At 38.4% G+C, this 13,629-nt stretch overlaps 1 protein-coding gene across 1 annotated transcript in view; it reads right to left on the bottom strand.

Annotated features, from left to right (window-relative positions):
• The window catches only part of LOC125056498 (dynein axonemal heavy chain 1-like), a 62,543-nt gene that overhangs the window by 15,648 nt on the left and 33,266 nt on the right, over window positions 1-13,629 (bottom strand). The window contains exons 34-55 of the mRNA XM_047659625.1: window positions 13,460-13,532; window positions 13,028-13,145; window positions 11,169-11,347; window positions 10,806-10,968; window positions 10,511-10,621; window positions 10,206-10,297; window positions 9,255-9,409; window positions 8,772-8,889; window positions 8,473-8,676; window positions 7,975-8,188; window positions 7,421-7,583; window positions 6,533-6,651; window positions 5,139-5,344; window positions 4,280-4,442; window positions 3,047-3,207; window positions 2,550-2,765; window positions 2,332-2,426; window positions 1,986-2,124; window positions 1,549-1,711; window positions 1,167-1,336; window positions 770-991; window positions 264-425 (exon numbers count right to left, since the gene is read on the bottom strand). Of these exons, the coding sequence (XP_047515581.1) occupies window positions 264-425; window positions 770-991; window positions 1,167-1,336; window positions 1,549-1,711; window positions 1,986-2,124; window positions 2,332-2,426; window positions 2,550-2,765; window positions 3,047-3,207; window positions 4,280-4,442; window positions 5,139-5,344; window positions 6,533-6,651; window positions 7,421-7,583; window positions 7,975-8,188; window positions 8,473-8,676; window positions 8,772-8,889; window positions 9,255-9,409; window positions 10,206-10,297; window positions 10,511-10,621; window positions 10,806-10,968; window positions 11,169-11,347; window positions 13,028-13,145; window positions 13,460-13,532 (3,406 nt within the window). The remainder of the gene's footprint in view (window positions 1-263; window positions 426-769; window positions 992-1,166; window positions 1,337-1,548; window positions 1,712-1,985; window positions 2,125-2,331; window positions 2,427-2,549; window positions 2,766-3,046; window positions 3,208-4,279; window positions 4,443-5,138; window positions 5,345-6,532; window positions 6,652-7,420; window positions 7,584-7,974; window positions 8,189-8,472; window positions 8,677-8,771; window positions 8,890-9,254; window positions 9,410-10,205; window positions 10,298-10,510; window positions 10,622-10,805; window positions 10,969-11,168; window positions 11,348-13,027; window positions 13,146-13,459; window positions 13,533-13,629) is intronic.

The following is a 13,629-nucleotide window of genomic DNA, read 5'->3' as shown; positions in this document are numbered from 1 at the left end:
CAATTTAGGATAAAATACATTAAAGGTTTGTGGTTTTGGATTTCAAACCTTTCGACTATATTCGAAAAATTTAAAAGATACCCTTTATATGTATATTGTATAGTGTAGTAAATCTTGTTTAAAAATTGGAAAATTGTGTAGAATGGCGTTTAAAAAATTTAATTGAACTTCAATACACGCCGAAAGTTGAAAACCAACCACCCCTAATGATGATAATTTAAGAATATCTGAGAAGAAAAATTTTGTTCTGTAAATCTACGTACCACCATAGAAGCGATGACTTCATCGGTGGTCTGTAGCTCGTACATGTTGTTAAAGAAGTGCGTGGCTACGGAGTCTAGTGCCGTGCGTGGCCATTCACTGAACCAATCGATAGTACAGCAGTTCACTAAAGAAGGGAACTGACGGAGACGAGCACGGAATATCTAATAAAACACAAAAAATCAAAACATTTTACTGTCTCCATTGTCATCGTTGACCTAAAACGTGATAAGACAAATAATAAAGAACTCGTTCGAAGAGGAAATTTATTCTAAAACCTTAAGTCGTTTGGTTTATTGATATAGGTGGCGAGGTACAAATGTTTTCCTTTAAAAAGCACAGAAGAGACAAATACTGCCCAGAGCCCGCCTACTGCACCTCTTTTGGTATATTATTTAATTTGTTTCTTTGTTTTAAGTCAAGCGATGTAGAACTAAACGAATGAATGTTTGTCCTTTTTTAAGATCTATTAAAAAATCATGAGATAATAAATAAATAAAGCCCTTGCCTCCCCCACAGGACTCATAACAATAACGATATGCAGGTTACTGCGTACGCGTCGTTGATAGCAGGCAAAGAGGTTGGTCTTAGTAGCAGGAAGACTCATTTCCATGACGGCGTGTCTCACGGACATGTAGATACGGTCGAGGTCCTCTGCTTCGTAGATGTTGGGCACGTCACCAGAACTCAGGATGTTGTTCAGGTCTTCAAGGAACGATTCCATTTTTATCTGGAACATTGGATAGAAAGCTATTTCTAGAACAATAACAGGCATTCGGTTCGTCGAGTAAAGCAAATTAATAATTTATTTGTTAGAAGTGTTTTTAAATTTATGTTCGTTGTTAAATCAGTTCCTTACTCAATTTATGAGTTACAAACAAAACTTTTAAATTTTGAATAAAAACCTGTGCATCAGAGAAGAGAAAGACAGTTCCTCTATTCTCAGCTCCAGCTTTCAGCATTGTCTGCTTAAGGTCATCTCTCCACTCAGCCTGTCCATATGCCTTCGTAATCTCGATCTGAATACAGCTCAGCTCTGACATATTGGCTGCTAATCGGGATAGGGATTGACGTCCTGAAAAAAAATTAATACCGTAATAGTAGTGACATCAGAAGAAAAGATTTTTTCGGATATTAGCTCTCGCTTGCCCTAAGAAAGTGAGTTAACCTACGGATTTTAGGGGTAAAGTTGGTTCGTAAGAAAAATTCGCATACATTTCTCGCTCCAGTAAAAACCTTTTTATTTCTATTTGATTTGGGTGAAACTTTTTCTTTTTGTTAACTTACCGGAACCGCCCATTCCAAGCAACAGCGCATTGGCCATAGGTTGTCTCATGATTCTTGCTAGTCGACAGAGATGAGCGATAGCGTCATCAAAAAGAACCAGGTCAAGAGGTGCCGTCGAAGATGTGTTATATTCATTCAGATAATGGTCCAGAACTTCGTCAAGCTAAAAAAATAATAAAGATGTTGAGTTATTTTTATTCATTTACCATTTCTATGATTACACTTATAAAGTGAGCAAGCGCTTTACACAGATTTAAGAATACATATACTATATCCGCATTTTAAATTATATATATCTATAGCTATTATGTATCTCATGGTAACATATTTGATAAATCATGCCCAAGTTTTCAAAATCCTTTAAAGACTGTAATCAGTTTGTCACAACATATAGACGAATCAATGCATCATTCATCAAAAAGGTATCCATTCCATACCTCCTCTTGATCAGTTATTTCCAGGTACTTTTTATCATCAGCTCCAATGTCCATAAAGTCTCCAAACAGCATCAATCTTCCTCCAACAACTTCGCTAGCTTTTTTGCCAAATTCCGTTTTAATTTTCTTGTCCAACAAGCTTGAAATATTAACATATCACAAATTATAATAATCAATAGTAACGTATTAATCTAACAATACCTATCATCAATCAAATACCATAATACATTTGCCACGGTCATGCTAATCTTTTATTTTCTGTAATCGAATCTAATCTAGGCCTCTCTATCTGGGGATGGTTTTACTTCTTCTGGCGATAGTAAGAAGAGGTGTATAAAGTACGTACTTGACAAACCACATGCGATCTTCTTTATTAACCAATCTGTCTTGGTACACGCGTTGGTGTTCGTGATACCATAACCGTATCACATCGTCTTCATCCTAAATATAAGAGCACCAAAGTATTAATTTGTAGCCTGAGACTTAAATGAAAAGGTTTTAAACATTTATATTTAAACGAATATTTTTGACTAAATGTAACAAAATAAAGTCTACAAATCTAACCTTGACCAAGTGTGGATCCATCATAAGAATGCCTTGAAAGACTTTGCTAAGATCCCGTAGGTTGAAAGTATAGTGGGATTTGGTCGGTGTCGGCAGTAACTCTTCTACCAGAGAATTAAATATCTCAATAGAGCCCTTGAGAAAGGGATTCTCACGGACTGTTACTTTTTCCAAGTTTCGGGTCCACGATTTTAAAATCGTACTGAAGATACAGTACTGAAAATAACATTTACAATTATTGGTAAGCACTTCGATGTACATGTATTATACATCGAACTTTCACGTTTGTTCCAAGCTCAAAGGAATAATATATTTATCAAAAATTTTAAAAGTTAAGATATTTTGAAACAAGTTATACCATCACACTTTAAATTTGTTTAAAATGTTTGAATTGAACTTGATTCCTTAAACTCAACTTTATTTTTATAAAGTCATTAAAAAAAAGAAACGAGTACGTATTACAAAAGGAACAAACTTTCAAAAAACTTAATTAAAACCTTGCTGTTGTATTCCATCTCAGTAAACGAGACGTAGTGGAAATGTCTCATCAGTCGCATAGTAACGGGGTTCCGTCCCCCTCCGGGTGGTCCCATGGCCGCTACGATGCCCACATCGATCAGAGTCTTGAAGTCACCGATACTCGTACGGTCATACCAGCCTGAGTATTCAATTTGAAGTTATAGCTAGAATTTTATCCTAACACGGCACATTTCAAGTCAGATGTCATTTTTACACGCTTTATATTAGCTTCACCTGTATGTATGTATGTATGTATGTATGTAACCGACTCCTTGGGACTCGATTTTGACCCACTTTAAACGGACAGATTTAATTCAAACTTTGTACACTTATAAAGAATCAGCGACAATATAATAATTTCATAGGTTTATCTCGAAAAAACAATGATTTTTTTTAAGTCCACAAAGCAATACGATTAAATTGAGACAACACGTATTGCTGCTAGGACTAAAAAGTGGAAAATAAATATAGTTTAAAAAAACTATAAAACACGCTTTTAGGGCGCTTTTAGTGTCACGCGGATTTGCTCACGCACGCGGGATTGGACCGCATGCGTAGCATCCGCAAAGAACAATTTCATATAGGTATCTATTGTAAAGCGTGATAAACGCACGCGGGACGCGGGGCGCTGTGCGGGGCGTCACCCCGGTGCGGGGTATCCGCATGCGTAAGCGCTGCCTACAACTTCAGTGCCCATTTTAGAGTCGAGCGGGGCGCACGCGCCGTATTGTACTACCGAAATGAAAATCGATACAGAACGAGTAATCATTGAAGTTCATCTGCGGCCCGTTTTGTGGGATAAACGCAATGAATTATACAAAAAATTTTACACAACAGTTCATCAAAAGAACGAATGGACATTCGAAAGTAATTTTTAAATTTACGTTCATTATTTTGTAGTTTTCCAAAGCGTGTAACAAACGCCCCAGCAAGAAGCCTATTTTCAAGAAAGGGATCAACATGTACTCTTGTCTTCTTGTTTCGTCGTTTGTAAAGTATGTAAGCGACACATATTCTTCTGACATTGATCATTTTTGAACACGTCTATACCGTTACGCAGCCCGTAGAAAACTGAAACTCATGCTGCGTATGATCCGCAGCGTGAAATTTTACGCATGCGGTCCAATCCCGCGTGACACTAAAAGCGCCCTTAAAGTACATCATTCATCATATTTATTAATTATTTAAAATCATTTATTAGATAAGTATACCGGAAAAGTCCATAAACTGCCTTAGAAGTTCTATAGGCGGCTGCGCCCCATATACTTCAAGGGCCGGCATGTTCAGATCGTCGATGAAGAAAACCTGTCTCTTGGTGGGCGGTGGACCGAACACTCCACGCCTACGACGTTCCAGCTTCCCATCTATAACATCCTGGAATATACCAATATTGTACACAAGCAGTCAAAATCTAATTGAAAATTGGTGACTACACGTATTTACAACACTGACATAACAAAAATTCATGTTGCTCTGATAACACCAATTATAATCATAATAGAACCAGTCTGTTGCACAGATCCCCGTTATCAAAGACGTTGCGCCTACCAAATGCTGTCTCTGACACTATCGACATCTTTATATGTTAGCAGAGTGAATTCACAGTAGCGATATTATGTATATTAGGTGTTTAATATAATATACTTAATTTAATTTTTTCTCTACATTATCGTACAAAGTCAAAATCATTTATTCATATAGGTAACACAATGTACACTTATGAACGTCAAAAAGAAATACATATTAAATGCTTCTAATGTTACATTTACTGCCAGTTCTCAAATCATGGGCGTAGAACGGAAGAGAAGAACTGGCAATAAACTCTCCGTCACTCTTATTAATCGAAACGTTTTTATTTTAAACAACGTTTGTAAGCTGCAACCATTAGGTACACCATGTTCCACATGACATTTTGAGTAATAAATAATAATAAAATAAATTAAAAACAAAGATTTGTCCTCTATCAGCAGGAGGCATGGTGAAATAGGAGCACGCACTTATATAGTCGAAATAACTAACATCACCGCATACACGAATTCAAGTACGACCAGTCACCAACGTAAAGGTTACCTGAGTCTGATTAGCAGAAGTTCTAGCCGAAAAGACAAGGAATTCGCAGATAAATTTCTTATGCAGCCCTCTAGAGAGCTTTGAGGAAATCGTGACCGTCTTGCCAGTGCCCGTCGGCCCCACGCAGATCACGTGGTTGTAGTTAGCGATCTTGTAGCCCAGAATCGCCGCACTACGAACATTATCTAACGTTGGGACTTCGATATCTGAAATATATCAAAGTAGAATACAATTAAAAACACTAAACAAATAAAACGGGTGGCATTCGTGGACTGCCGCGGTAAAGCTAGCTAGAATAGCATTTTTTTATCAACTTCTGCAATTATAATTATTTATTTATTTTTTATTTATGCAGTATTTTTTTCTTTGATATTAATTCAATCTACCAGACTCAGACTAAAGTCGGCCACTGACGATACGTCCATTTAGTAAACTTCCTTTTGGATGCACTCCAAATGGAAATTTATCGAGATACGGTACCATTCACGATACTTCCATTTGGATGCATGGCGTCACTTCGAACTTTGCAATCGTACGGAAAGGAAATAAATAATACTGTGGATAACAATACTTTACTGGTGGCAGCAGTTGTGTGTATTTTATTAAAAAGATTAAATAAACCTAAGATGGATGAAGGATTGGTTGAAACAAAGAAATACTTTTATTTATTTAATAATATAAATATATTTATTTAAAAATAGAAATACTTTTATATTTTTCTATTAATACTTCAAACACAAAGTCACGCGCGGACAAAGACATAATAAAAAGAAAATTATAACGCTTGACAAATACACAGCACATGCACCACCATCGACATCAAAACATAAACTGAAACAAAAACCTCAAAAAATTGGACGCCGTTTCGCCCATTCACGGACAATTCGGACTGCTTCCATATGGCGTGGCGCACGTTTCTGCCATTGACGGACGGCCACGTATGACGTCCATTTGGCCTGGACGCATGGATTTCAATCCTTTTGGAAATCCAGAGCTGGCTGACGTCCATCCCAATGGAATACTTTTTTACCATTCATGGGACGATTTTGGACGACGACTACTCCATTCGGATTAATGGACGTATCGTCAGTGGCCGCTTTAACACGCCTATGCAGTCTGTCTCACTCTAACGCGTACCGGCTGCACCGGCCGCGCTTACGCTACGTCACCGATCTTGTCAGAGAGATGTGAATACGCAGTATGCGTTCTGTCCCACTCTAACGCGTATTGGCCGCACCTATATTACGTCATCGTGTGTTAGGGTTATTTTCGTTACGGAATTTCTTGATTCGGCCGGCGCACTCAAAGCCATGATAAAATCTATGCAATAGCTTAAAATATTGTAGCAAAGAGTATGTGAGGGTAATTAGTATTGATTAAAAATATTCACGTACCAGCAAACTGCCATTCAGGATCTACTTCATACTCGTCAAGATTAGCCATCCAGTTGTACCAGTAAGGATTTGCTGGCTCACCGTCGTCGGTTGGATCAGTGAAGCCACCGTCATGTAATCTGCATATTGCAAGTGCGTATTTAGACAAAGAGCTTATTAATTTTTATAGAAGTCGTGGCGTTATAAACCTAAGCGGCAATGTAGTGGAGAAAAGATGCAGACTTTAGTTTTTGAAAACAATGAAACCTTTACCCCACTTCAAACTTTTACCTTAAAATATGAATTGGTAAAACAAGTACTAAAGTAAAATAAAAAAACATGTGTACTGTAATGTCCTGCTTCTTGGAGTGTTTTACGGCTCACCAACACCACAACACTTGTACAAACGTCCTACACACAACCGCTCCGTTCGGGTGTCGGATTACGACTGACAGTCTGACAAGTGACGTAGGCGCATGAGACAACCAAGCAACACTTTATTTAGTCGATACACTACATGTACTTATGCACACGCGTTAGAAGTTATACTTCTTTGGCGTAAAAAGATAAAAATCTTTAAAAAATTTATCTTTCGTCTTATTTTACGTTTGTAGAAAAACAACACTAACAATAGAAAAAAGGTATTAAACACATTTAAAGTTTTATTATAACGCGTTAAATAAAGTTTATTTAAATATCGCAAAAAAATTACTACATAATAAAATGGACATTTTTTATTTTAAAATGTTGACTATGCTAACTTCAGGGTGTCGGTTTTTTTGTGACGGTGTGCGGGTGTTGGTTGTGCGGGTGTTGGTTTTTTGTGCCGGTGTGCGCGCGCTTCGTAAAAATTTACTCTCATCATTTTTCCCTTACGTGCCAAAAAAAGTAATACTTCAAAATTCTCACGTATAGTCATAAACCCTCCCCTCTTTTGGAAACGCTGGCTTTGTACCATTCTCTTCCATAATATTTCGCATGAAGTCTGAGAAGATCGCTCGTCCGTTGTGATCGCAAGTAGCTCCCACTGACCATATAATCGCCCACACAACCCAACAAGGTGCTAGTTTGGCTACATGGTAAAGTAATCAGGCATTATGTACATTGCGTAAAAAGGAACGACGGAAGAGCTGTATCTTACTAATTAAAAATAAATCAATTAAATTTCAAGCATTAAATAAATTTGTCGAGAGCAGTGTTGGCCTAGCGGCTTCAGCGTGCGACTCTCATCCCTGAGGTCGTAGGTTCGATTCCCAGCTGTGCACCAATGGACTTTCTTTCTATGTGCGCATTTAACAACGAAGGGTGAAGGAAAACATCGTGAGGAAACCAGCTTGCCTTAGACCCAAAAAGTCGACGGAGTGTGTCAGGCACAGGAGGCTCATCACCTACTTGCCTATGATATTTTATTTTCTTTTTAAAATAAATTTGTCGCTATAAATACTTTTATATAGCATACTTACGCATCATAGCAATAAATACAGGCCCTGGGGGAGGTCTATCATCCTTTCCAGTAAGAGGTCTGAGCCTGTAGTCCAGCAGCTCCAAGAACTTTAGCACGAGGCCCGAATCAATAGATGCCACTATTTCTGTCAACTTTGACCGGAGGACGGTAATGGCGGGGTATAGGTAGACCGTTATTAGGTTATAGAGGATTTTTCGGATGTTGTCTGCAATCTGAAATTGCAGCATTGCAGCATGTATATTTTAATTCATAACACACAAGTTAAGTTCATTTGTAAAATTGTTAACTACTTCAAAATGAGTGATATATGGTATATATCATTGAGCACATAGAAAAATCATGATACCTGGGTTCGAAAGTACAAACTCATGGTTTAGAATGGCACGTTTTCCAGGCTCACGTTATTCTACATGCTGGAGTATGGAACCAAAAAATATCGAAGTTTTGAAATGTCGTTTTAGGACAAGTTGGTGCAGTAGTTCATAAAAAGAATTACCGGTGGTAAATTACTCTTCATCCAAGCATTGACAAGAGGCTGAAGACCGACCACCTTGGTATCGAGGTAGACCATTCCACAACGAGATACTGTAGCAGGAGAGGCCACAGCCAAGTCTGCTACTTCGAAGATCATACGTTGTCTGTCTGTCAGTTTCATTATCTCGCCACTTGATAGGCATAGCTTCTTGTTGTCGTCTAAAACCTAGAGTTTCAATAAGTTGTTGAGAAAAATTATTACAGTACAATGTGATCATATTCCCTCAACAATAGCAAAAGTTAATATGGATTCCTTCTCACAGTGTTCATGTTTTCAATCCAGACAGCATCCACTGGTCCATCGAACAGGTACCACCGTCTGTCCGTGTCTTCCACTGCTATTCCCGCCCGGACCAAACTCGATAGAATACCATCGGTCCTATAAGATTATTTAAACCATTGGTTACTACTTCAAATTGAAGTAATATATAGTAATATTTGTACGAGAGTGATAAGAATAAAGTATTCAATAACTCTTAGGGTAGGCCCCCACTGAAGAACTGTTGGCCCGTTTTGATATTGAAAATATACTGAATTTGCCTCGAGTTTAACTACATAACCATTAACCAGTAACCATTCTACAAACTATATTGAAAGAAAAATCAATAGAAATCATTTATATGAAAGCATAAACTAGGACACAAACTTGGATATCGCTAGATACATTATAAATATTTTATGATTTAATTTATTAAATACTTAGCAGATTGACAAACATTTAGGTATAAACAAAGGAACAGTTACCATTCATGAGTGTTCAAGTCGAACTCTCCATATAGCTGACCCATAGTTATGGATTTGGGATTTACGATAAACGTATGCACTGTTGTGAAGGGGAACCCGTCTGGTGCTAACTTGCCCCTTATGGCAGTCAGAGCGTCGCGAAGGATTTCATAGCACTAAAATTAAAGTATTGCTTATCGAAGATAAGTTTTAAACATTTCGTTTTCCATCGGTCACTTAACAAAGTTACCTGTTAACTGAAATAATAATAATAAGTGTTCAAACTTGTTTTTTTATGTAATAGGAGGGCCGGAGGCTCACCTGATGTTAAATACCGCCGCCCATGGACACTCACATTACCAGAAGGCTCGCGAGTGCGTTGCCGGCGTTGTAAGACTTGTTACGCTCTTTTCTTGAAGGACCCTAAATCGTATTGGTTCGGAAATACTTCAGTGGGCAGCTGGTTCCACATAGTGGTGGTGCGCGGCAAAAACTGCCTTAAAAATGCTCAGTTGTGGAACGACGGATGTCGAGGTGATATATTTTGTATCGTGCGATGATGAAACTCCAGGTATTAGCATGAAATATGATAAATGAAGCAGGTATTAGACCGAACAACTCCTCTGAACACGCTTCATGGTAAATGCGGTAGAAGATACAGAGAGACTCCAGGTCTCTACGTAACGCGAAGTGATCAAACTGGCTGAACTGTTTGATATACTGTCTTAGATAATTGGAAAACCAGTTCATAGACACTTACAATACTAATAAAGTTGCGAGTTGTTTTATAATATTTAACCCTTTCTTATACAGACATATAACAGACGTTTTTGCTTAATGCTTCAACAAACTTATGGGACTGCAACAGCACTAAAAGACATTTCAATAAGCTCTTCACACAATCTTTTAATTTAAAATGAAATAAATAAATGTATGATTTAACAATTTTATAATATCAATAACAAAAATCACCTTAGTTTTCCCAGCGCCGGCCGGTCCGACCAACATCAACCCGTGTCTTACAACTGTCGTCTCATAAAGTTGTATTATCTTAAATATGAAAGCTGTAAAAATAACAACAAAAAAATAATAAACAGCAAAACAGCGGATTAGGTTCGAGATAGGCACTTAACAATGCTTTCTTTAAAACCGATCAGCCCACTACCGAATATATCTTTTCTTATTATAAACTCATTTTGTGTTTCGGAAACAAAAGAGTAAGTAGTAGTAGATTGGGTTATTGTCTAAAAAACAATTGTATCAATTGAAATTCTTACTGTAAAGGTCATCGTAGCCTCTTTTGACCAGCATATTTCTGATAGACTGCTCCATGATGCCGTAATCAACAACTGGAATCTCCACGCGAGGAAATAAATCCGATATGATTCCTGAAAGAGTCCTTGAAATCACTCTTTATCATTTTAATAAATTCCATACAGAGGTGTCATCTAGTAAATTTTTATCGCGCATTAACACAGGCATAACGCAATCAATATAGCTACAGACGCGTGATGGCGAAACGGAGATCGCAGATAACATTTTATTCATCATCAAATTAATCAAAATGGATACCGTTAAACAAGACGAGATCATCAGCCAAAAACTTGGGTACGTTGACATCACGCAACGCCCTCAGGACTATCTGCCTCTCGTCGGCATCCGGCATTTGTCGGATAAGGTTTCCAGCAACCAAGATCACCGTTTTTACAGCTCGCATCCCAAAATCGTAGTGGTCCTAGAATCATTATTTTGGAAAGATTTAAGGAGCAAATTTTTTTTAATGCAAAAGGAGGCAAACCGGCAGGCAGCTTCAAGTGCGTTGCCAGCCTTTTAAGAATTGTTACGCTCTTTTAAATAAAAAGAAAATTATTATTTTTAGAATTAATCTAACCTTAACCAAAATACCTTGCAACCATTGAAATATTATATTCTTACCTGTGACGACAACTGTTCCGAACTCAATCTGAACGTAGTAGTAATCTTTCCAGCCAAGAGTTTTGCTTCGAAGAATCCATATGAGAAGAGAGATATTTCAGCAATGAGAGCATAGTCAGGGACCATCATTGAGATTGGACGGAATAATGCTTTCAAATTATCTGGCAACTCCGTACGACCTTAAAAATTAATATTAATATTCATTTTCATTTAATTATGTATGCAAACGGGCTGGAGGCTCATCTGATGTTAAGTGATACCACCGCCTATGGACACTCACATTGCCAGAAGGCTCGCAAGTGCGTTGCCGGCCTTTCAAGAATTGGTCCCTTACGCTGGCCATAGACGGACCGCATGTTGCGGCCGAGACCGACTGCTCTAGAGCAGTTTCTGCAGTTTCCACACTAAATTCATATCCGCAATACACGGACCGCTCGAGCGGTCGGAGCAGTAACTGTGCAGTCGAGTTTCGCCGTCCTGTCACCTGCTTAGAACTGCCGGACCCACCCGCCGGATACACGGACCGTTACAAGGGGTTGCTGCCGACCGCGCGCCACTCCCACTTTCACTTCTTTTTTGGAATCTGTCCGTTGTATTTTATGGCTTAAAATACTAACTAATTCATCAAATGAAATCACGGATATTCTAAAGTAGCTGAAAAACTTTTTTGTGTCTTCTCTTAGCCGGGGATACAGTATTAAATATTCCATGCTGTTCTCTTGATTGTAGTATTGGATGCACCCACATACTACGGTGTCTTCTACGCCTACGCTTGCGTAATAGTAGTACAAGAAGCAGTATTTCTTCATCGAAATCCATCTTGTAAATGAACTCGCATCAGTAGTAGTTATTTTGCGGTCGAACACAACTGCTCCAAGCAGTCGTAGTCGACTGCATTATGCGGTCGTGTTGCAGTCGTGTACGAGTTCAACGCGACCTCTCTACAGCAGTCGGTCTTGACTGCAACATGCGGTCCGTCTATGGCCAGCTTAAGTCAAATTGGTTCGTTTACTTCAGTGGGCTGCTGGTTCCACATAGCGGTAGTGCGCGTCAAAAACTGCCTTAGAAAACTATCAGTCGTGGAACGACGATGATGAAACTCAGCTGCCGGTATTAGTCCGAACAGCTCCTCTGAACACTTTCCATGGTATGCATTTACCATAGACTAGAAGATACAGAGAGATCCCACATCTCTATGCAACGCCAAGAGATGAAGCCGCTCGGATAGTGACTGGTCGTTGATTACGGAGGAGGAAGGAGCTGGTACTGGGGAGCTCCTGCCTAAAGATGAGAACAGTATTCGACGTTGGCTGAATTTGCGCTTTATAGAGTTGCAAGCGGTGGCCCGGAGTGAAGTAACGTCTCGCCTTGCTCAGCACACCAAGCTTCTTAGAGGCTTACTTAACCTTTTCTTCCAAATGACCGCGAAATAAATTATTTTCAAAAACGGGTCACATTTTAGACACTTTTAGCGTCTTCTATCTAATATATAAAATTCTCGTGTCGTTGCCATACTTCTCCGAAACGGCTTGACCGATTTGGATGAAATTTTTTGTGCTTATCCGGCCAACATCTATTTTTCATCCCCCTAAATGTTAGGGGTAGTCCACCCCTAAATTTATTTTTTTATTTTTTAGACAAAATTCTTAATTTTTATTTTTTTATGATACAGCATTAAAAAATACACACAACCCCTAATTTTCACCCCTCTACGATCAACCCCTATTTTTATTATAAATGATATACATGGCAAAACGACGTTTGCCCGGTCAGCTAGTATATATATATATATATCTTAATATTAATCTTGCACGGGTAAATAACTTGCGCCTAGCGAACAATTTAACTTCCTTAAATACCTGCGTATCCCGGGTTCATAGTAATAAAGACTGAACAGGACGCCTTCAGGGGAAGTTCCACACCCTCAAACATAAACTTATCCAAGTGAGCTTTTTGGGCCTTTTGTATCGTAACCACCTGACAATATAGTTATCAATGAACTAATGATAAAAATTTGACGACTCATTGGTCTAGTTGTTAGTACCCCTGACTGCGAATCCATGGGTCCCGGGTTCGATCCCCGGCTGAGACGAACATCGATGTGATGAGCATTTGGTGTTGTGCTTAGGTCTTGGGTGTTTAAATATGTATTTATATGTCTTTCTATCTATAATATGTATGTATATCCGTTGTCTAGTACCCATATCACAAGCTTCACCAGCATAGCATGGGACTAGGTCAATTGGTGTGAATTGTCTTTAAAAAAAAAAATCCAAAATTCATAATCTTACCTGTTGAGCAACAACCGATAGCACTTCGATATCAATCCGATTGAACTCATCAAAGCATGCCCAAGCTCCCGATCTGAGAGGACAATATACCAATTAGATAATGCTTTGTTCCTATTTAATGAACTTATTCAGCTTTGGATATGCATAAAGCCTTTTTACAAATCAGAATA

This window comes from Pieris napi, chromosome 15 (genome assembly GCF_905475465.1).
Source record: "Pieris napi chromosome 15, ilPieNapi1.2, whole genome shotgun sequence".
Classification (NCBI taxonomy): Eukaryota; Metazoa; Arthropoda; class Insecta; order Lepidoptera; family Pieridae; genus Pieris; species Pieris napi.
The sequence above is the reverse complement of the archived record's forward strand: the minus strand, read 5'-3'. Positions and strand labels throughout refer to the sequence as shown.